A 25,218-nucleotide genomic window follows, 5' to 3' on the forward strand; every position below is an offset into this window, starting at 1 on the left:
TCCTTGAAGGTCACAGTGTGTGTGTGCGCATGTGAGTGGGTGCGTGCTTGCTTGCGTTAGTATGTGTGTGCGCGCATGTGCTTAGTGTTCACACATTTATCTCTTTGAGTGCACGTCAAGTCAAATTCATCAACCATCTTGCTTGGGGGCTAGACACACTCACCTGTGCTCAAGCTTCTTGCGGTTGACACACACAGCCCTCTGGTATCCCTGGGCAATACACACCTTGTGTCGGCTACACTTCACCTTCTGACAGGGGTCCTTGGTAGTGTCAACATCTGTGGAAAGACAAGGAGATCAGACTATAGAAACATCTGTGAAAAGGAGATCAGACTATAGAAACATCTGTGTTTCTCGCCTTCTCCCTCCCCTTTATCCATCTAATGTTCCTTTTCTGTGGAAACGAGAAGAGCAGTCTTTCTTTCTATGTATGTTTCTCACCAGCTCTCTCTCCCTGTGACTATCCAGTTCTCTTTCTCTCTCTGCTTGTCTCTTGATGTAAACCTTCTGCTGTGTCCACTTTCTACATGTTCTTTCTTTCTGTATTCCATCTCCCCCCCCCCACCACAATCTCTATTTTCACTCCCCCCATTCTCAATTCCCTCGGTCATCTCAATTGGAGTGATTCAAGCTACTTTCCTTCTATTAACTTACTAGTTGCAAAACAATGTAAGCATTTGCATGTCAGATGGTGGTAGTCTTACAGTGCAGTTCAACATAACTACTCATTCGTTTGGCGAATAATGCCAATATTTACATGTCTGATGGTTGAAGTCCACCCATCCTCATATAGCCATTACAGTGACATGCACATCAACTTCACTACCCAGTAGATAAAGCCAAACAGGCCTTCCAGGTCCAGATGTTGTTAATTATAGGCCCCCTCTGCTCTTAGGTCTAGCGGAAGGACATTCAAGGGACTGTGCTCTGTTAATGGATCTGTTCCAAATTAAATAAAAATCAAATTTTATTTGCCACATACACATGTTTAGCAGATGTTATTGCGGGTGTAGCGAAATGCTTCTGTTTCTAACTCCAACAGTGCAGTATATCTAACAATTCACAACAATACACACAACCTAAATGTAAAATAATGGAATTAAGGAATATATAAATATTATAAATATTAGGATGAGCAATGTCGGAGTGGCATAGACTAAAATACAGTAGAATAGAATACAGTATATACATATGAGATGAGTAAAGCAAAAATATGTAAACATTATTAGAGTGGCCAGTGATTTCAAGTCTATGTATATGAGGCGGCAGCCTCTAAGGTGAAGGGTTACGTAACCGGGTGGGAGCCGCCTAGTGATGGCTATTTAACAGTCCGATGGCCTTGAGATAGCCGTCTCTCGGTCCCAGCTTTGATGCACCTTCCAGGCAGTGAGGTGGCGTTGCTTTTGTGTTCTGACGTGTCAATTAGCATGTGGTTCAATGCTAAAACCATGCAGTTAAAACCTCCTCTGTAGGTGAGCATTGCATGTATAGAGACTATACAGTAGGGTATGTAGAGGAAGACCTAGGCGGAATGACACTTTTTCTTCATGGGGCCTAGAGGGATCTTTGTAGATGGTCTAGAATGGTCTTTCTTCTACCTGTGGTGCTGTGAGGGGTAGCAACTTCATATCCATGCCCTCCCCTGCACTTGAAGCTAGAAGTAATCAGACTGGAACGTGCCTGCTGGCTTGTGAGTGAACACAGCTGAACCTCATGGATTAAAAGACGTCCTGTTGAAAAGCGATATCCCAAGTATAAATACAGTAAAGTACACACACTAAAGGGTAAAAAAATATGTTTTGAGCAAATTAGTGTTTTTTAATCACAACTGCAAACTTCAAGGAGTAGGGCATTCAAGGAGTTGGTCTGATGGGAATCTGTGATGTCATCGGCCTCCCCCTTGCTTGAGGAACAATAGAGAACAAAAGAGGAAAGCCACCTTGCATGGCTGCGGGAAGATGTTTTGAGTTGGGGGTGCTGCCAGGGGGGTGAAGAAAATGCCCTTTATAATAGAGCATTGCATGCATCTATAAATCGCATTTGCGTAGTGGCATACAGTTGAGCAGACATGTTTTTTGGATTAACACACTTTTTTTTTTGTTGCAGGATCTGGAAAATAAATTTGCTTTATTTGTATGCATTTAATGCAATTCTATTCATTTACATGATAGATGACATAAGCAGAATCTTTTTGAAAAGCACACAAATTACCGAAATAAGTGGCTACTCTGACAGTGACAAACAGAGAAATAAAAACGACCTGGTCTTGAATGCAAACAATAGCCCAGGCCAATTAAGAGACACACATACAGTGGGGAGAACAAGTATTTGATACACTGCCGATTTTGCAGGTTTTCCTACTTACAAAGCATGTAGAGGTCTGTAATTTTTTATCATAGGTACACTTCAACTGTGAGAGACGGAATCTAAAACAAAAATCCAGAAAATCACATTGTATGATTTTTAAGTAATTAATTTGCATTTTATTGCATGACATAAGTATTTGATACATCAGAAAAGCAGAACTTAATATTTGGTACAGAAACCTTTGTTTGCAATTACAGAGATCATACGTTTCCTGTAGGACCTGACCAGGTTTGCACACACTGCAGCAGGGATTTTGGCCCACTCCTCCATACAGACCTTCTCCAGATCCTTCAGGTTTCGGGGCTGTTGCTGGGCAATACAGACTTTCAGCTCCCTCCAAAGATTTTCTATTGGGTTCAGGTCTAGAGACTGGCTAGGCCACTCCAGGACCTTGAGATGCTTCTTACGGAGCCACTCCTTAGTTGCCCTGGCTGTGTGTTTCGGGTCGTTGTCATGCTGGAAGACCCAGCCACGACCCATCTTCAATGCTCTTACTGAGGGAAGGAGGTTGTTGGCCAAGATCTCGCGATACATGGCCCCATCCATCCTCCCCTCAATACGTTGCAGTCGTCCTGTCCCCTTTGCAGAAAAGCATCCCCAAAGAATGATGTTTCCACCTCCATGCTTCACGGTTGGGATGGTGTTCTTGGGGTTGTACTCATCCTTCTTCTTCCTCCAAACACGGCGAGTGGAGTTTTAGACCAAAAGCTCTATTTTTGTCTCATCAGACCACATGACCTTCTCCCATTCCTCCTCTGGATCATCCAGATGGTCATTGGCAAACTTCAAACGGGCCTGGACATGCGCTGGCTTGAGCAGGGGGGACCTTGCGTGCGCTGCAGGATTTTAATTCATGACGGCGTAGTGTGTTACTAATGGTTTTCTTTGAGACTGTGGTCCCAGCTCTCTTCAGGTCATTGACCAGGTCCTGCCGTGTAGTTCTGGGCTGATCCCTCACCTTCCTCATGATCATTGATGCCCCACAAGGTGAGATCTTGCATGGAGCCCCAGACCGAGGGTGATTGACCGTCATCTTGAACTTCTTCCATTTTCTAATAATTGCGCCAACAGTTGTTGCCTTCTCACCAAGCTGCTTGCCTATTGTCCTGTAGCCCATCCCAGCCTTGTGCAGGTCTACAATTTTATCCCTGATGTCCTTACACAGCTCTCTGGTCTTGGCCATTGTGGAGAGGTTGGAGTCTGTTTGATTGAGTGTGTGGACAGGTGTCTTTTATACAGGTAACGAGTTCAAACAGGTGCAGTTAATACAGGTAATGAGTGGAGAATAGGAGGGCTTCTTAAAGAAAAACTAACAGGTCTGTGAGAGCCGGAATTCTTACTGGTTGGTAGGTGATCAAATACTTATGTCATGCAATAAAATGCAAGTTAATTACTTCAAAATCATACAATGTGATTTTCTGGATTTTTGTTTTAGATTCCATCTCTCACAGTTGAAGTGTACCTATGATATAAATTACAGACCTCTACATGCTTTGTAAGTAGGAAAACCTGCAAAATTGGAAGTGTATCAAATACTTGTTCTCCCCACTGTATATATAATCCCTATAAATAATGGCTTGTGTGATGATGCAAGCTCTCTACTGCTCTCTCATCACATTGAACCACCATTCTCCATTCATGCCCACCAAGTATAAACATTTCCATTTCGATAAACTCCATTACTGCCGTTGCATTAAACTTATGAGTGCACAATTTGTTTGTGCTGTTAACGGTGTAGGAGCCAAATAGGTTATATTGTATATTTGTATGTTTCCAATTCATGATGAATTTCGGTTGTATGTGTGTTTGCCACTAATCCCCTGTCAAGTGTGTGTACACCCTCTCAGGCCAATGGAGAAAACAGTTAACCTCTTAAGGATCTGACACTTTTTTTCAATTTTAGCCTAAAATGACATACCAAAATCTAACTGCCTGTAGCTCAGGACATGCATATTCTTGATACCATTTGAAAGGAAACATGTTGAAGTTTGTGGAAATGTGAAATGAATGTAGGCGAACATAACATATTAGATCTGGTAAAATATAATACAAACAAAAAAACATGCATTTTCTATTATTATTATTTTTTTCATCATCTTTGAAATGCAAGCGAAAGGCCACAATATAATATTGCAGTTTAGGCGTAATTTCGATTTTGCCCACTAGGCAGCAGTGTGTGCGCAAAGTTTCAGATTGATCCAGTGAAGCATTGCAATACTGGACTATTTTGTATCAAGTCTACCCAAATGTGCCGAATTGGTCAAAACCACTCCCTTTCACTGGGATAAATAACTGCGAGAAACCGGTAAATTATAATAAATTATTTATATGAACAGCATGACGTGAAATGGAACTGTTCAATTATATGCAATGTCTAAATCTGGCTTCTCTACGGCCTTCTCGCTGCTCTCTGCATGATGAATCATCAATGCTCAGGGTGGGGACAGACTGCCCATCTCAGTATGGAGCGCAATTCACAATGCATGTAGACCTATCATCTCATCATGTGACAGGTAGGCCTATATTTGCTGCAGCTAATATAATGCATAATAAGCTTCTAATATATAGCCTCTGTCTCTTGTGCAATACACACACACTTGTGCTCCACTGGCCTCTCTCCTTAAAAAATGCTCCTTAGCTCTTGGAGACCCATGCAAGAAAAGCTACCCTAGAATAGCTTGCTGGACATGATTTCTTTTAGCATTTCTTATACCAACAGACTATTCGAAGAGGGACGCAAGCTCGTTTGCTGAATGTTAAATACAGAAGCCAATAGAACTCACGGGTAGTTTGAAAGAAGAGCGAATGCGCGATGGTGGTAAGCTATAATAGCAGTTATTTATTCAGACCCATAACCATTACATCTTTGTGAAGAGAAGAGAAACCCTTACGCATTTAATTCTAGTCCTATATTATTCAATCATGTCATCAGAATGATGGATAAGAGCGTCTGCTAAATGACGTAAATGTAAATGCAATGAAGATAAAGACAACAAAACTTATTTCAGTTAATTGTTGAAAGCGAGAAAGGAATGATGCAACAATAGAGAGAGAAAGAGGAGAGGCTATTAACTTTACGGGAAATATTATGAAAGGTATACAGTGGGGAGAACAAGTATTTGATACACTGCCGATTTTGCAGGTTTTCCTACTTACAAAGCATGTAGAGGTCTGTAATTTTTATCATAGGTACACTTCAACTAATAGAGACGGAATCTAAAACAAAAATCCAGAAAATCACATTGTATGATTTTTAAGTAATTAATTAGCATTTTATTGCATGACATAAGTATTTGATCACCTACCAACCAGTAAGAATTCCGGCTCTCACAGACCTGTTAGTTTTTCTTTAAGAAGCCCTCCTGTTCTCCACTCATTACCTGTATTAACTGCACCTGTTTGAACTCATTACCCGTATAAAAGACACCTGTCCACACACTCAATCAAACAGACTCCAACCTCTCCACAATGGCCAAGACCAGAGAGCTGTGTAAGGACATCTGGGATAAAATTGTAGACCTGCACAAGGCTGGGATGGGCTACAGGACAATAGGCAAGCAGCTTGGTGAGAAGGCAACAACTGTTGGCGCAATTATTAGAAAATGGAAGAAGTTCAAGATGACGGTCAATCACCCACGGTCTGGGGCTCCATGTAAGATCTCACCTCGTGGGGCATGAATGATAATGAGGAAGATGAGGGATCAGCCCAGAACTACACGGCAGGACCTGGTCAATGACCTGAAGAGAGCTGGGACCACAGTCTCAAAGAAAACCATTAGTAACACACTACGCCGTCATGGATTACAATCCTGCAGCGCACGCAAGGTCCCCCTGCTCAAGCCAGCGCATGTCCAGGCCCGTCTGAAGTTTGCCAATGACCATCTGGATGATCCAGAGGAGGAATGGGAGAAGGTCATGTGGTCTGATGAGACAAAAATAGAGCTTTTTGGTCTAAACTCCACTCGCCGTGTTTGGAGGAAGAAGAAGGATGAGTACAACCCCAAGAACACCATCCCAACCGTGAAGCATAGAGGTGGAAACATCATTCTTTGGGGATGCTTTTCTGCAAAGGGGACAGGACGACTGCACCGTATTGAGGGGAGGATGGATGGGGCCATGTATCACGAGATCTTGGCCAACAACCTCCTTCCCTCAGTAAGAGCATTGAAGATGGGTCGTGGCTGGGTCTTCCAGCATGACAACGACCCGAAACACACAGCCAGGGCAACTAAGGAGTGGCTCCGTAAGAAGCATCTCAAGGTCCTGGAGTGGCCTAGCCAGTCTCCAGACCTGAACCCAATAGAACATCTTTGGAGGGGAGCTGAAAGTCCGTATTGCCCAGCGACAGCCCCCCGAAACCTGAAGGATCTGGAGAAGGTCTGTATGGAGGAGTGGGCCAAAATCCCTGCTGCAGTGTGTGCAAACCTGGTCAAGACCTACAGGAAACATATGATCTCTGTAATTGCAAACAAAGGTTTCTGTACCAAATATTAAGTTCTGCTTTTCTGATGTATCAAATACTTATGTCATGCAATAAAATGCAAATGAATTACTTAAAAATCATACAATGTGATTTTCTGGATTTTTGTTTTAGATTCCGTCTCTCACAGTTGAAGTGTACCTATGATAAAAATTACAGACCTCTACATGCTTTGTAAGTAGGAAAACCTGCAAAATCAGCAGTGTATCAAATACTTGTTCTCCCCACTGTATATATATATATATATATATGAGTCAGCCTACTAAATTATACAAATAGGCCCTACTATATTTCAAAATTAAAATCAAATTCGCTAGCCTATACTTGTAACTTTGTAAGCCGCATGAGCTGCACCAGAATTGCATGTTTTCTCCCTGCTTTATCATGGTTTGAACAAGGTGAGTAATTCCAGTCGATATAATACAGTACAGTACAGTAATACAGTTCACACTCAAAAAGATAAGCCTACTGGAGCTAGTTTAATTTATTTATCCAAGAGAGCATATAGCTAGCTACATCTATGGGCTGTTATGTTTTTCTGTCATGCATAATGTGCAGTAGCCTATACAGTTGAAGTCGGAAGTTTACATACACCTTAGCCAAATACATTTAAACTCAGTTTTTCACAATTCCTGACATTTAATCCTAGTACAAATTCCCTGTCTTAGGTCAGTTAGGATCACCACTTTATTTTAAGAATGTGAAATGTCAGAATAATAGTAGAGAGAATGATTTATTTCAGCTTTTATTTCTTTCATCACATTCCCAGTGGGTCAGAAGTTTACATACACTCAATTAGTATTTGGTAGCATTGCCTTTAAATTGTTTAACTTGGGTCAAACGTGTCGGGTAGCCTTCCACAAGCTTCCCACAATAAGTTGGGTGAATTTTGGCCCATTCCTCCTGACAGAGCTGGTGTAACTGAGTCAGGTTTGTAGGCCTCCTTGCTCGCACACGCTTTTTCAATTCTGCCCACATATTTTCTATAGGATTGGAGGTTAGGACTTTGTAATGGTCACTCCAATACCTTGACTTTGTTGTCCTTAAGCCATATTGCCACAACTTTGGAAGTATGCTTGGGGTCATTGTCCATTTGGAAGACCCATTTGCGACCAAGCTTTAACTTCCTGACTGATGTCTTGAGATGTTGCTTCAATATATCCACATAATATTCCTTCCTCATGAAGCCATCTATTTTGTGAAGTGCACCAGTCCCTCCTGCAGCAAAGCACCCCCACAGCATGATGCTGCCACCCCTGTGCTTCACGGTTGGGATGGTGTTCTTCGGCTTGCAAGCACCCCCTTTTTCCTCCAAACATAACGATGGTCATTATGGCCAAACAGTTCTATTTTTAAAAAAAAACTATTTTATAGTGTGGCTTTTTTATGGCGGTTTTGGAGCAGTGGCTTCTTCCTTGCTGAGCGGCCTTTCAGGTTATGTCGATATAGGACTTGTTTTACTGTGGATATAGATACTTTTGTACCTGTTTCCTCCAGCATCTTCACAAGGTCCTTTGCTGTTGTTCTGCGATTGATTTGCACTTTTCGCACCAAAGTACGTTAATCTCTAGAAGACAGAACACGTCTCCTTTCTGAGCGTATGATGGCTGCGTGATCCCATTGTGTTTATACTTGCGTACTATTGTTTGTACAGATGAATGTGGTACCTTCAGGCGTTTGGAAATTGCTCCCAAGGATGAACCAGACTTGTGGAGGTCTACAATTGTTTTTCTGAGGTCATGGCTGATTTCTGTTGATTTTCCCATGATGTCAGGCAAAGAGGCACTGAGTTAAAAATAATATTTAAAAAAAGAGTTTGAAGGTAGGCCTTGAAATACATCCACAGGTACACCTCCAATTGACTCAAATGATGTCAATTAGCCTATCAGAAGCTTCTAAAGCCATGACATCATTTTCTGGAATTTTCCAAGCTGTTTAAAAGGCACAGTCAATTTAGTGTATGTAAACTTCTGACCCACTGGATTTGTGATACAGTGAATTATAAGTGAAATAATCTGTCTAAACAATTGTTGGAAAAATTACTTCTGTCATGCACAAAGTAGATGTCCTAACCGACTTGCCAAAACTATAGTTTGTTAACAAGAAATTTGTGGAGTGGTTGAAAAACAAGTTTTAATGACTCCAACCTAAGTGTACATAAACTTCCGACTTCAACTGTATATCATATACAATATGTATTGGATAATGGCACAATCATTTGGGCTTTTTGGGGTTTGGGCTCATTAAATGTATTTAATGTATGGCTCATCAGGCTCAGGTAGCATCAGGCTTACATTTTTTATCAAAGCTGTAATCAAATCCAGACATAGGCCTATTTATATGCTTTATAATGATTTTGAATGACACTTCCGGGTTTGGCGGGAAATACCAGGTTACCCGGGAGAAAAGTGATTTCTTCTCGGGATGGAACGTTTGTAAAATACCGGGAAAATATTCACTGTTCCATGTTTACCATGCTGTTTGTTTCTTTAGTTTGAATTATCAGAATTCGTTTTGGTAGAATTTTCTTTACATTTTTGTATCCAGAAGAACAAATAAATTGATTATTATTTTAAAACTTGAATCAAACTCTGGACATTGGATTTGTACGCGTCAAGACTAACATTTCACCACTCTCCATTGTGGCTAAAGGATTGAAATGGAAATTGTATAGGGACAATTATGTTGAACAATTTAGCCACTACATTTAGTCAAAAGACTTAGCTGGAAAATACTTTTGGAATTGAAAAGCTGGATTGTTTGGAAAGACGTGTAAAAAAAGGAACAAAAGACTTGCGTGGCCTCAAGACTACAGCATAGAAAAGACACACTTGGGTATGTAAAGTAGCCTAACAAGCACACAAACTGTTGGATTGATTAATGGCTACATTTATCATGCATTCAAATTAAATGGAAAGTTTGCTATTGGAGTGACTTATTTGGACAAAGGATTGAATGCAAAGAAACCGATTTCCAATCTCCTCTGCCTAATTCATTGAAGTGTGAAGATGAATGATATAGTTACACTGTTAAAGGAGCGCAGCGCACCGGAGCGCTTATTGATCCATGTTCATGGTTGCATATTGAAATATAGATATTATTGTGATAGCCTATTGAGGGAATACGTCTGAAGAGAATTCTACCACTGCAGATAGCGTTGTGTATGGGGGCGACATGGCGCTAGTGGAGGAGTCTTTATCAGAAAAGGCCTTGAAGAAGAAAGTTTCCCAAATGTGCAAATCCAGAAGGGTTAAACTGGGAAAGCTGAATGGCAAAATTAACATTGTTACTGATCTGATGACTGACAATAAGAATATTGAAGTTGTAAAAAAAAAAAAAACTTGCTTCAGTTCAATGAAATGTTGAATGGATTCAAAGATTTGATTGATTCCTATCACATGATACCAGGTCGCAGTTGTAAATGAGAACTTGTTCTCAACTGGCCTACCTGGTTAAATAAAGGTTAAATAAAAATAAATACCTGAGGATGAAAGAAAAAAATGACATGTTGAATTGGTATGAACCCAAATGGCAGCATATTCATGCATTTCTTGTTACTGTGTCCAAATGGATTTCAGGTGCAGCCCCAGCAGCAGAGAAACCTGATGAATGCACTGATGAGAAAGATGATGTTAAATCTACTGACAGTGTGTCCCAAACCTCCAGCCGCAGGTCTAACAGGAGTTCACACTCAGGTGTATCTTCCACATCCTCAGCCTGCATCCGAGCAGAGGCTGAAAGAGCAGCATTAATAACAAAGGCTGCTGCTCTAAATGTTCAAACACCATCTAGAGGATAAGGAGGAGGAATTAAACCAACAAAAGATGGAACTGAGGGAAAGAAGGGAGACTCTTGAGCTGCAAACTGAAATAGCAGCTGCCTCAGCAAAGCTCACGGTCTTGACATCTGCAGGGGAAGAAAGGCCAACTCAACAACAATAGATGGCATGAATGACTACTTTGAGGAAACGGCAGAGAGATGCAAGATCTCTGACCTTGAATTTCACACAGGGCAAAGGGGCACTTCTGCCAGACATGCACCAAGTGTGCATCCCAAAGAAGGACCCCAATTAATTGAGCACATTGACATTCAACCAGCCCAGGCTCACAGTGTTTCAGCTCAATCAGAACAATAAGTACACAGTGGGATTCAGACAGTAGCTCATGGAGAGCACACTGCTGCACAAGACTCTAACCCAAGTCTGTAGGCCTATACAGGACAAGGCCCATCTGTGCTGACCAACTCACATAGAGGGCCATAGGGAGAACAGGCAAGACTTTGTAATTCACAGGACGGTGCTCAGGACATTTCACAGGAAAACATAGAAAACCCTCTCATCACCATTCTCCAAAGACCGAATGAAGTTACTGCTATGCTAGTCAAACAGCAACATTATTCCTTTCTGCCACCTAGAGACATTACTGTTTTTGATGGTGACATTTTACAGTACAGGTCCTTCATTCAGTCATTTGAACATGGTATTGAGGCCAAACTAGCCAAGACAAACTGCACTTTCTCGAACAGTACACCAGAGGGCAGCCTCGAGAGCTAATTAGGAGCTGCCAACATATGGCTCCAGATAAGGCTATTAGAAAGCCAGGGGCTTATTAAAAGGAGCACTACGGTAATGAATACAAGATTGCCAATGCATGGAGAAGGCTTTTAGCTGGCCTAGCATCAAATCTGAAGACCACAAGGCATTACAGGCCTATGCGTTATACCTCAGAGGTTGTTGTAATGCAATGGAAGATATTTACATTTAAGTCATTTAGCAGACGCTCTTATCCAGAGCGACTTACAAATCGGTGCATTCAATTTAGGATAGCCAGTGGGGGGAAGGGGGGGGATCTGGCCTCCAGCTTAAAGAACATCATCCTGAAATTACCCTACAAAGTCAGGAAGAGGTGGAGGTCAGTTGCTTGTGAGTTACAGGAGCAGACGTGCTAGAATCCTTGATCTCATCCTGTTCATTGAAAAACAAGTGAGAATAGCCACATCCAGAGTTCGGCGATATTCAAGATCCTACACAATCCAGAAACAAGACTCAAAGGCCACAGGTCAAGGCTCATTCACACGTCTATTCACAAATCTACAGGGAGCAGCTTTGCTACCAGCGTGTCATCACCACAGCAAACCCCCCAAACCCAACACATCACATGTCTGTTCTGTAACGCCAGTCACAAATGGGAGCTGTGTCCACAATTTAGGAAAAGGAGCCACAGGGAGAAGATTGGTTTCCTAAAGGAAAAAGGAATTTGTTTTGGTTGCTTGTCAAGTGGGCACAAGAGACTGCAATAGGCTCAAATGCAGTGTATGTAACCAAACTCACCCAAGTGTGCTTCATATTGATCAGAGAGACAGAGGAACTGCAGAGCAGTCATCAGAAGGACAAGCGAGCAGAGCACTGTGGGCATACTGGGGCCGGGGACCAAGAACGTGTACTTGCTATTGTACCAGTAAAGGTCAACCCCCCCCCCCCCTTGCGGGAGTGTCCGGTAGGCCAGTGGCTGTGTGTCAGCACCACACACACTCATATGTCACTGCGGTCTGCAGCTTCCTAAAGGCCTGAACCAGATGACGCACACACACCACATACGCACACACTCATATGTTACCACTGTATGCAACTACCAAGACCACCAAAGCCTGAACCGGATGACACATTCTCTCCCTCCCCCATCTCTATACACCAACGCTATCCATCAATACCTTTGGCTACTGCAGGCAACTGGGTCCTTACAACACAATACCAATGAGTGCTTTATCAATTAGCAGGACTTAAACCCCTTGACATTTATATTCATTCTCAAATCTCAAGCATTCTCATAACAGAATCGCTGTTCTCTCTTCGCATTCTCTTCTAAAATCAGCTCTTATGTGATGCACAACATACTGTATCATCTCATGTTATGGCAATGTAGGATGAAGAAGACTAAATCAGTCAAACAGAGTTCCTCAGCAGATTATCATAGCAAACCCACAGATCAGATTGGAAAAGCAAATCCAAAACAATACACCCCCTATTCGTCCGCCACGGGCCTGTTGTGCCTCACACACATGGATGCATGCGCACCCACACGACAGAGCCACAGAAGAGTCATGGTAAAGATCCAACCTGTAAAGAACAAGAAGGCCCGCACATTGTTGAAGCTCCCAATTCACCGCTTTATTGACAACGTTTCGAGTGCTCACATCCCAAAATATACACATTTCACCTCACATGACCATTGCGGACATGACACATGGTGGGTGCAAAAACGATTTGTGTATAAATGTATGCACTCACTAACTGTAAATCGCTCTGGATAAGATCGTCTGCTAAATGACTAAAATGTAAATCTCTAATAATTTAATAACAATGTAATGGGTACATGTAGTAGTTTCAGAAAATAATATATATTTACAAAATGACCAAGATCCTCTCTCTCTCTCTCCCTCTCTCCCTCTCTCCCTCTCTCCCTCTCTCCCTCTCTCCCTCCCTCCCTCCCTCCCTCCCGCGAATTCACACTAATGCATCAGCAGGATCAGGACAGAGCAGGCTGTCTGCCAACTTGGCCCTTAGAGAGAGAGGGAGCGCGAGGGACGGAGAGAGAGGGAGAGGAAATAGAGATGGAGAGAGTGAGGGGAAAGAGAAAATGAGAGAGACAAATGGAAAGAGAGAGAAGGAGAAAATAAAGAGAAATCTGTTTCTCTGATTTGTGCCTTTGCCTATGTTGGAGCCCTACAGACAGTCGACTGCATAACCTTCTGTTGTGTCTTCTTCAGAGGATTTAACCTTTGCTAAAGAAATAAGAAAAGGCAAATAGAAAAGACCATCCTCATAATGTTTATAGAAAACATTTGTAAATAAATCTTGTTGGTATAGCAGCAGCCACAATACTGGTGCTGGCAGGCTTGGAGTTGCGTTGTGTGTTGTACAATAGCATAAGGTGGTTGCCTTAGCCCAGTGATAACTTAACAGGCTTCCATGGATTAAAGTAGTGCCTGCAACACAATGATGACATCTCCATAGCAACAGGCTCTGTGCACTGCGGTCTGATGGAGGTCTAGTTTTTGGACTGACTGATTTGCAGCTCAATCTGCTATATTACTGAGAACTCTCTCTCTTTCACTCTCTCCCTCTCAGTACCCCCTGTCACACTCCCTCTCTTTAAACAACCATCTCCCTTTATCTCTCTGTCTCTTTATCTATCTCCTCGCTCTCAGCAGTCTCTATTACATCCCGAGTCTCCCACTCTATACCCTCCTCCCTCTGTATCTTCGTCACATCATCTCTCACTCCTTTTCCCTTCATTGCTCTCCATCTCTATCCATGTTATGCCATAAGAGCGTGCTGCCATAAACTCTCCTAATTTGACCCTGCATGTGGTTATCCATTCTAATACAGATTCAGTCAGTAAAAAGATTGGATAGGCCTATGTAAAACATTTTTGAATTCGGTTCTTAGGATGGCTGTGTAAACACAGCCATTGTGTGTGACAGTATTGAGTGTGATTGGTTGTCTATCCTCTCTGGATTTAGACTAACGAGGCCTGAAATGGTATCTGATCAGCCTGGCTCTACAGTGAAGACATTACACTGACTCCCTCCCTCCCACCCTCTCCCTCTCCCTCTCCCTCTCTCTCTCTCTCCAGCCCTCTACAGAAAGTCATAATTACCCGCTAATTAAGCTCAGAGATGTAGCCGTACTAATGGACTCAGCCATTCCATTCCCACCACTTTATTTGAGCTGCAAATCAAGACAATGGTCGTGGACATGATTTTAGTCTATGTTCCAAAGGGCACCATATTCCCTATATAGCGTACTACGTTTGACCAGGGCCCATAGGGCTCTGGTCAAAAGTAGTGCAACATATAGGGAATAGGGTGTCATTTGGGATGCAGCCTGGATGTCATAGACAGAGGAGTGGAGAAAAGACAGGGTACTCAACATTGATTTGTAGGTGGTCGACAGCAGAGCTCAGAACCTCCACGGAGAGAAAGAGACAGTCAGACGGCTGCTGCTACAGTGAGCTAACATCTCTAACATCACTTGAACTTTTCACTGAGAGGCCACTACATGTGTGGACAACATCTGACTCGAGAATACAAATGGGATTGTAAACAAACATTTACCCTGTTGTGTCTAATACACCACAGTAACGTTTGGTACCTCAGTTGAGCACCTTTTTGTTCCCCTTTAATGCAACCTGGGCTGAAGCGTGTCGTGGTGCATTGATTCTCATTCTTATGTACCGTGTCGTGTCTGATAAACCCAGTGATCTTCAACCACATTTTCCTTGCCCAGCACTGGTCCCTGTGATGTTGCTGACTGGTCTCTCAGATGATTAGCTAGCTAGCCAGCCTACACTGATTTAGTCAGCTCTCAAGAGTGGTTGGCAGGGATTCTTCTGCCATTAAAAATCCTTTGGCAGGCCACCTAAGCATTTTTTGGGGTCGCCTAAGTCTAAACAGTGTAAATATATATTTGTTGGGGGCGGGGTGAAATTCATTTTCAGGATGGAAAAACGCTTTCAGTGTTAACTTAAAAAAGACTAAAACCAGATATAAAGTATGTAGAAAAGATAATGGACCTATATATATTTTTTGTAATATGATCTTTGAGAACTATCAATCAACCAAATAGAAAGCTAGACAATCAGGGACAATAAAAAAATAAAATGCATTTATCAGTATAGATGTTGTTATTATGTTTGATCAAAAGAACACAGCATTAGCCATGGTTAAATGCATCGAATTGCAGGAAAATAGCTTTAAAACTGCAAAATGTTCTCCCATCTCCATGGCAGAATATGTAGAATCATAGGAAATGTGCTGTACAACGGCAACATTTTCTCTCAGCTGCATGGCAAAATGCGTAGAAATGCAGGAAATTGGCTTAAACATGCAAGAATGTCTGCACACTACCAAGATGGGGGCCTCTAACATTTTCTCTAAAATCCAACCGCGCTGATGGCCCCTGCCAAGCCCACCACCAATGTTCCTTTTTGATCCAGAAAAAACCCTGATTAGCTGATGAATTCTCGTAAATAAAGTCCATAGTAAATGACATTGACAGCACACAAACATACTGTATAGTGCCTTCAGAGAGTATTCATACCACTTGACTATTTCACATTTTGTTGTGTTACAGCCTGAATTCAAAACAGATTAAATATGTTTAAATCTCACCAACCTACACACAATACCCCATAATGACAAAGTGAAAACATGTTTTCTGTAATTTTTTCACATTTATGGAACATGAAATACAAAAATATCTCATTTGCATAAGTATTCACAGTGATTACAGCTGTGAGTCTTTCTGGGCAAGTCTCTAAGAGTTTTGCACACCTGGATTGTACAATATTTGTACATTATTCTTTTAAAAATTCTTCAAGCTCTGTCAAGTTGGTTGTTGATCATTGCTAGACAGCCATTTTCAAGTCTTGCCATAGATCTACAAGCCAATTTAGGTCAAACCTGTAACTAGGCCACTCCGGAACATTCAATGTCATCTTGGTAAACAACTCCAGTGTAAATTTAGCCTTGCATTTCAGGTTATTGTCTCCCAGTAGGTGAATTTCTCTCCCAGTGTCTGTTGGAAAGCAGACTGAACCAGGTTTTCCTTTAGGATTTTTTATCCTAAAAAAACTCCCTAGTCCTTGCCTATGACAAGCATTCCCATAACATGATGCAGCCACCACCTTGCTTGAAAATGGTACTCAGTGATGTGTTGTGTTGGATTTGCCCCAAACATAACGCTTCGTATTCAGGACATAAAGTAGATTTCTTTGCCACATTTGTTGCAGTTTTACTTTAGTGTCTTATTGCAAACAGGATACATGTTTTGGATTTTTTAAATTCTGTACAAGCTTCCTTCTATTCACTCTGTCAATTAGGTGTGGAGTAACTATAATGTGTTTGATCCATCCTCAGCTTTCTCCTATCACAGCCATTAAACTCAGTAACTGTTTTAAAGTCACCATTGGCCTCATGGTGAAATCCCTGATAGGCTTCCTTCCTCTCCGGCAACTGAGCTAGGAAGGACGCCTGTATTTTTGTAGTGACGGTGTATTGATTCACCATTCAAAATGTAATTAATAACTTCACCATGCTTGTTTTATATTTACCCATCTACCAATAGGTGCCCTTCTTTGTGAGGAAAACCTCCATGGTCTTTGTGGTTGAATCTGTGTTTGAAATTCACTGATCGACTGAGGGACCTTACAGATAATTGTATGTGTGGGGTACAGAGATGAGGTAGTCATTCAAAAATCATGTTAACCACTATTGTTGCACACAGAGTGAGTCCATGCAACGTATTATGTGACTTGTTAAGCAAATGTTAACCCCTGAACTTATTTAGGCTTGCCATAACAAAGGGGTTGAATACTTATTGACTGAAGACATTTCAGCTTTTCATTTTTAATTAATTTGTATACATTTCTAAAAACATAATTCCACTTTGACATTATGGGGTAGTGTGTTTGGAAAAAGTCAAGGCGTGTGAATACTTTCTGAAGGCACTGTAATAGATTAAAAGGTACTTGAAATAACTTTGGTGAAACATACTTTCATTAGAGCCTCCCTGATTCTCATCCAAGGCCCGCACATAGTCATCCTGCAGAGACAGAGAGTTCCAGGTTAACCCACAGTGAAAGAAGCATCATGATTAACTCAATGAGTGAGTCAATGTTTGCTTCCCAAATAGCACCCTATTCCGTATATATTGCACTACTTTTGACCAGAGACCTATGGGTCTGCATGGGGATTTAAGGAGCAGCATGGCATTCTGTAGTACGGCATCAGAACATTCTTGCACACAATGTCTGTCCCAAATGGCACCCTATACCCTATATAATGCACTACTTATCCCATCGGGCTCTGGTGTAAAGTCAAAAGTAGTGCACGATATAGGGAATACAGTCTGGGATGCATTCGGGACACATCCAATGGCGGTGGAACATATGGCTTCAGGGGGAAGCGGGCTTTGAATTGTATTCTTTACCTTTTATACTTAAAGGAAAAATCACTCCAAAACTATCTTTTGGTCTTTTTTTCATTAGTCCACTTTTGATATAGTCCCAAATGTTTTGCATGTCAGCAATCAAGTTTTCAAGATGTAGGACTTTCAAAAAGCAAATTGTCACTTGCCACAAAACTTTGAAAAGTCCTATATCTTGAAAACTTAATTGCTGACCTGCAAAAGATGTTGGGACTCTATCAACAGCGGACTAATTTTTTAAAAAATACCAAAAGATAGTTTTGGAGTGGATTTTTCCTTTAATTAGAACAGTAACCACCCTCATTAAAAATGACAAGTTGAAAGAGAGAAAGAGAGAGAGAGAGGCTAAGGCGGGCAGGGGAGAGAGAGGAAATGGCAATAAAGAGAGAGAAAGAGACAATGAAAGTGAGTTAGAAGCATTAAAAAAGACATCAGACAAAAGAAAAAGAGAAGAGTAGAATAAAAAAGAAACTGACCTCTACTTCCTGGTAGAACGAGATGCAAAAGAGAAGAAGAAAACAGAGGGATATTTAGAGGATAAGAAGTGTAACATCAAATATATCTATGTGTATTAATCAATATTCATCACCATTTTCAGTATACAGCGTCTCTTGATTCTTGCTAAGGTCTCCACAAAGACACAATGAATAGCAACCAGCTTTTGTTAGCAGTGAATTCACATATAATTGCTTCTGCAACAAAGCATTTTTATCCTCATAAAACTGAATGCACAACAGAAGTAAAGTAAAGGGCAAGCATATTTCCCCAGTATCAATAAATAAAAACACATTTACATTGTGATATCCTCCCTGTATCTATTTGGTTGTGAATATACTCTATAGCAAACAGCAAAGAAATTAACCACACTGGCTTAGGCCTATCGCAAACAGCAAAGAAATTAACCACACTGGCTTAGGCCTATCGCTTGGCCTCAAAACAGTAAATAGCAGCCATTTGGTGAAATATACGGTCTGCCTCCTTAGCGATGGTATACTCCGTAAGACATACATTACCGTAAAAATTGACTGTACAGGAAGACCGGTGCCAAAAAGCTCCCTATGGAAACAATAACGTGTGACAACCTCATAAAGGCGTCCTGGGATCTCCTCTCTCTGCTCCTTGGTACTGTTTTCATGGAGGTAAATATTTTCCATCTCTAACCAGGTTTTCATCCAACCTTTATATGCGAGTAAAGTACATGTCGAATAACAAATGACACGACAGGCCTGATGGAAACAGCAAAACTAAATACGCTAGACAAAGTGGGATCTTTTTGTGTCTGTAAAATTTAATATTTTTGAAATGGCAGTGGAAACGGTTTTATGAACAAATATTGATATAATAACAATCGAAGTAAACTTGGAGTCACGCGATGATATGGTTTATGGTCCTACCACAACGACTTGGGAACGCATGCAGTTTATTAGACTACAGATTAAATAAGTTATGATGAACTTCACAGGGTGGTGAAAGTGCACGGTGATGAGCTTGATGCTACTTTCAATAAATATCGAGGGTCTTATTCTAGTGACATGATGACCGATGCTTGGCTGCCGTTTGACAATTAAAAATAATGTCGCTCTTATCGATAATAATCTCATCATGTAGGTAGCCTACCCGCACTGTATCTGCGAACTGTTGGCTAGAGCGCACGTGCCAATACCAGAGTGGGCACATTAACTATATAATGCTAAAATTGTTGTGACAAAAGCATCAGCAGATTTGAAAATGCGATGGAAAGCCTTTTTTTTGGGGGGTACATGGGAATTTTAACCGAAAAAGTCATGTTAATGTGAACTACGTCATCACGCACGGTCTTTTTGATGGAAACACATGGTGGGAAAATGCGCATATATTATTTTATGCAGATTTTAGAATATTGGCATGGAAATCTGTTAACCTAGCTAATGGCAAAGACTCAACTCTGTCATTTAGAACCTCCCAGACCACAACAGTCTCTCTCCCCCTCCCTTCACTGAGAATGAGCTCATTTCCCTGAACCCATTTCTCTCCTCTTCCCCTATCTGTCCCCATCACTCTCTCCGCCTCAATTCCAGCCAGAGTATTTACAGTAAACTGGGTTGTGTCTCTGACAAGGGAGGAGCTGAATTTAAAAAAGGTCATGAACAGTCATTCTGATTCCCATTTAAAATAGCCTTTTGAGTGACTAAAATATCTCAAATAATATTTGTTCTGGATAGAAATGCTCAAAATTTGAGAAACATTAATTTCTCTCTCATTGCTAACTACCAGAAAGTTTGAAAAGATAGGCTGAGTGGGCGAGGAGATTATATTCATGAGCTCACCTTGACTGACAGCACTTTGAAATGCCCATCTCAAGCAACTTGGATGCAGTGAGCAATATTGCAGTAAAATCCTCTCAAGCTAATTTGGTGGTACACAAAGCAACTCAAACAACATTGAAATTGCATCACTAACCACGTTTCCATCCACAGTTATGTGAGTAAAGTCATACCATATAAAAAAATTAATAAATCACTGACTCAATAATCCATGCCTTCTGGGAATGCTATAAAGTCCAAAAGTTATGGGCGGAGTGAGAAAGTTGGCTGTCAGAAATATTACAATGTAAATTTACTTTTAATTTGTCGGTCTGCATATTTCAAGACATAGCATATGAGGGTGCAGTGAGATACCCGATGGGTTGGACGATGCTTTTCTCGTCAATCATGTTGAAAAAAACATATATTTAAAAACTGGAAATCAACCAATCTTCCATTAGCACAATGGAAAGGTCAATGCTTTATTATCTAAATGTTGAAAGCGCGTGGGCGATGGAGAGAAACAACATGGTGCAATTTGAGGCCATGTGGCAGAGAGTGATACGGGCGCTGGAGATGGGGGTGTGATCAGGTGGATCTGGGCAGGGGTGATGTTGTGGATGTTTGTGTGCGTCTGTATGTGGATGTTTTGTATAAAAATAAATCATAAATAAAATCGTACAAAAAACATGTCGTTTCGGTACAATTTTATAAATGCAGACAGATCATTTGTTCATTCGACATGGTGGGATCTTTTTGTGTCTGTAAAATTAATTATGCGAGAAATGGTGGTGGAAATGCCTTTATGTGCAAATATTGTTAACAATAACCATCATATCGAAGTAAACATGGAGTCACGCGATGATATGGTGTGGGTCCTCCCACTATGACTCGGGAAACCATGCAGTTTATTAGGCTACAGATGAAATAAGTTATGATGAACTTCACAGGGTGGTGAAAGTGCATTGTGATCTTGATGCTCCTTTCCAATAAATATCGAGGGTCTTATTCTGGTGATATGATGATTGATGCTTGACTGCCATTTGACAAATATTCTCGCTCTTTTCCATAATAATCTCTCATCATGTAGACTAGCCTACCCGTACAGCCTACCCGCACTGTGTCTGCCAGCTGTTGGCTAGAGAGCACGTGCCAAGACCAGAGTAGGCACATTTTCTATTTAACCCAACAGTTTGTGACAAAAATATCTGTAGAGTTGAAAATGCGATGGACACATTACATTTAATATTTTTATTCAGTACATGAAAACGTAAGAGAAAAAGTACATTTTGTGTGCACTGCGTCATTATGCACTTACTGTTATCCGCAACAAGTTTGTTGGGTGGGAAAATGCGCATATTTTCTTTATGCAGATTTTAGAATATTCTGATGAAAATCTGTCGCAAATTGGATGGAAACCTAGCTAATTATGTCAAAAAAATATACACATCTCCCTTTTGGCATGTCTCTTGTGATGCGGTTCACAGCAGCACTGATGGATGTGTTGACTTGACAACTGTGTCAGAGTTTTGAACGACCCTTCCCCCCCTTTTATTCCATGCTGGCTGAAGACCCAGCTAGCCAGTAACTAGCTAACACCAGACACAGGTATTCATATCCTTAAAGAAATAAAGGAACGTATTACAACTCATTTTAATAGGAAGTTAACAAAAATAGTTCATATCTTGCTACCATGGAAAAATAAATACTTATATCCCAGTTTACCTATTTACGAACGATTTATCTTATAAATTATTCGAGCAGAAAATATTTCACTTTATTTGGAACGGAAAGCAAGACTAAATTAAACGTGCTTATTTATATAATGATAATGAGTTTGGGGGGCTAAATTATGAAATATTAAATAATTAAGCCTCTCACTAAAAGCATACAAAAGTTTTACTTAAACCCAAACTGGTTCTCCAGTAGATTAGTAAGAATGGCTCACCCCTTGTTACAAAATGGCCTTTTTCCCTTTATCCAGATTACAACCTCTCACTTTCAGTTAAATGAAAATGGAACCTTTTTCAAATTATCGCCCTTTGTAAAACAAGCCATACAAAGCTGGTTGCAATTCCAGTTTCATCCTTCAGAAAAGCCAGAACAAATATTACAACAAATATTATGGTTAAATTCAAATATACTAATTGATGAAAAAAACATTATTTATGGTCACATTTAAAAAAACGAATTATCTTTGTTACTGATATTATGAATAGGAAAGGTGGAGTTATGTCACGTGTAGTTAACCAAAATATATGGAAATGTTTGCTCTATCCAAAACTACAACCAACTGATTGCAGCATTACCGCAAAAATGGAGGAGGCAAGTGGAAGGGGGAGAAGGTAGGGAACTTGTTTGTCTGCCCTTTATTAAAGACCAAATTTGGCACAAAAAAAAAGGTAATAATAAAAAATATATATCCGTTTTAGTTGAGGACCAAAATTTTGATAGTGGCGCCATACAGGTTGCAAAATATTTGGGAAGAGATTTTGATGTGCCGATTCCGTGGCACATGGTTTATGAATTGATACGCAAAAAAACACTCGATTCAAAACTTTAATTGAAGTTTTTCAATTTAAATTATTATACAAAATTCTTTCCACAAACAGAATTGTATGTATATGGGGCATACAACCATCTCAGCGCTGCAGATTATGCTACGAAGATCACTTATTTTGGTATTGCCCCTATGTAGTTTGTTTCTGGTCACAAGTTCAGGAATGGCTGAAAAATTACAAAATGTATCTCAAATTAACCCTACAAAGAGCATTGTTGGGAGGTTTGGAAAGCCATAGTCAATCAATCAACAATATAATAATACTTTTAATAAAACTATTTATCTTTAACTCGCAATCTGTAGATACTGTGTGATTAAACAGGTTCAGAATTTGTGAAATATCACAGCACAGTTGAAAAATATATACAGTTGAAGTTGGAAGTTTACATACACCTTAGCCAAATACATTTAAAACTAAGTTTCACAATTCCTGACATTTAATCCTAGTAAAAATTCCCTGTCTTAGGTCAGTTAGGATCACCACTTTATTTTAAGAATGTGAAATGTCAGAGTAATAGTAGAGAGAATGATTTATTTAAGCTTTTATTTCTTTCATCACATTCCCAGTGAGTCAGAAGTTTACATACACTCAATTAGTATTTGGTAGCATTGCCTTTAAATTGTTTAACTTGGGTCAAACGTGTCGGGTAGCCTTCCACAAGCTTCCCACAATAAGTTGGGTGAATTTTGGCCCATTCCTCCTGACAGAGCTGGTGTAACTGAGTCAGGTTTGTAGGCCTCCTAGCTTGCACACGCTTTTTCAGTTCTGCCCACAAATGTTCTATAAGATTGAGGTCAGGGCTTTGTGATGGCCACTCCAATACCTTGACTTTGTTGTCCTTAAGCCATTTTGCCACAACTTTGGAAGTATGCTTGGGGTCATTGTAGCTCAGTTGATAGAGCATGGCGTTTGCAACGCCAGGGTGGTGGGTTCGATTCCCACAGGGGGTATGAAAAAATAAATAATAATGTAAGTCGCTCTGGATAAGAGCGTCTGCTAAATGACGTAAATGTAATGTAATGTAAATGTCATTGTCCATTTGGAAGACCCATTTGCGACCAAGCTTTAACTTCCTGACTGATGTCTTGAGATGTTGCTTCAATATATCCACATACATTTCCTTCCTCATGATGCCATCTATTTTGTGAAGTGCACCAGTCCCTCCTGCAGCAAAGCACCCCCACAGCATGATGCTGCCACCCCCGTGCTTCACGGTTGGGATGGTGTTCTTCGGCTTGCAAGCGTCCCCCTTTTTCCTCCAAACATAACGATGGTCATTATGGCCAAACAGTTCTATTTTTGTTTAATCAGAACAGAGGACATTTCTCCAAAAAGTACAATCTTAGACCCAATGTGCAGTTGCAAACCGTAGTCTGGCTTTTTTTATGGCGGTTTTGGAGCAGTGGCTTCTTCCTTGCTGAGCGACCTTTCAGGTTATGTCGATATAGGACTCGTTTTCCTGTGGATATAGATACCTTTGTACCCGTTTCCTCCAGCATTTTCACAAGGTCCTTTGCTGTTGTTCTGGGATTGATTTGCACTTTTCGCACCAAAGTACATTCATCTCTAGGAGACAGAACGTGTCTCCTTCCTGAGCGGTATGATGGCTGCGTGGTCCCATGGTGTTTATACTTGCATACTATTGTTTGTACAGATGAACGTGGTACCTTCAGGTGTTTGGAAATTGCTCCCAAGGATGAACCAGACTTGTGGAGGTCAACAATTTTTTTTCTGAAGTCTTGGCTGATTTCTTTTGATTTTCCCATGATGTCAAGCAAAGAGGCACTGAGTTTGAAGGTAGGCCTTGAAATACATCCACAGGTACACCTCCAATTGACTCAAATTATGTCAATTAGCCTATCAGAAGCTTCTAAAGCCATGACATAGTTTTCTGGAATTTTCCAAGCTGTTTAAAAAGGCACAGTCAACTTAGTGTATAATCAAATCACATTTTATTGGTCACATGCGCCGAATACAACCGGTGTAGACATTACAGTGAAATGCTTACTTACAGCCCTTAACCAACAATGCATTTATTTTTTAATAAAAAAGTAAATAAAACAACAAAAAAGTGTTGAGAAAAAAAAAAGAGCAGAAGTAAAATAAAATAACAGTAGGGAGGCTATATATACAGGGGGGTACCGGTGCAGAGTCAATGTGCGGGGGCACCGGCTAGTTGAGGTAATATGTACATGTGGGTAGAGTTAAAGTGACTATGCATAAATAATTAACAGAGTAGCAGCAGCGTAAAAAGATGGGGTGGGGGTGGGGGGGCAGTGCAAATAGTCCGGGTAGCCATGATTAGCTGTTCAGGAGTCTTATGGCTTGGGGGTAGAAGCTGTTGAGAAGTATTTTGGACCTAGACTTGGCACTCCAGTACCGCTTGCCGTGCGGTAGCAGAGAGAACAGTCTATGACTAGGGTGGCTGGAGTCTTTGACAATTTTGAGGGCCTTCCTCTGACACCGCCTGGTATAGAGGTCCTGGATGGCAGGAAGCTTGGCCCCAGTGATGTACTGGGCCGTACGCACTACCCTCTGTAG

The 25,218-nt window shown here is 40.9% G+C and overlaps 1 protein-coding gene across 2 annotated transcripts in view; it reads right to left on the bottom strand.

Moving 5' to 3' along the window:
• The window catches only part of LOC121574125 (testican-2-like), a 73,253-nt gene that overhangs the window by 13,330 nt on the left and 34,705 nt on the right, over positions 1-25,218 (bottom strand). For both annotated transcript variants that reach the window (XM_041886745.1, XM_041886736.1), the window contains exons 2-4: positions 18,311-18,319; positions 17,402-17,450; positions 164-278 (exon numbers count right to left, since the gene is read on the bottom strand). In XM_041886745.1, coding sequence (XP_041742679.1) covers positions 164-278; positions 17,402-17,450; positions 18,311-18,319 — 173 coding nt within the window. The remainder of the gene's footprint in view (positions 1-163; positions 279-17,401; positions 17,451-18,310; positions 18,320-25,218) is intronic.

Source organism: Coregonus clupeaformis, chromosome 1 (genome assembly GCF_020615455.1).
Source record: "Coregonus clupeaformis isolate EN_2021a chromosome 1, ASM2061545v1, whole genome shotgun sequence".
Taxonomy (NCBI): Eukaryota; Metazoa; Chordata; class Actinopteri; order Salmoniformes; family Salmonidae; genus Coregonus; species Coregonus clupeaformis.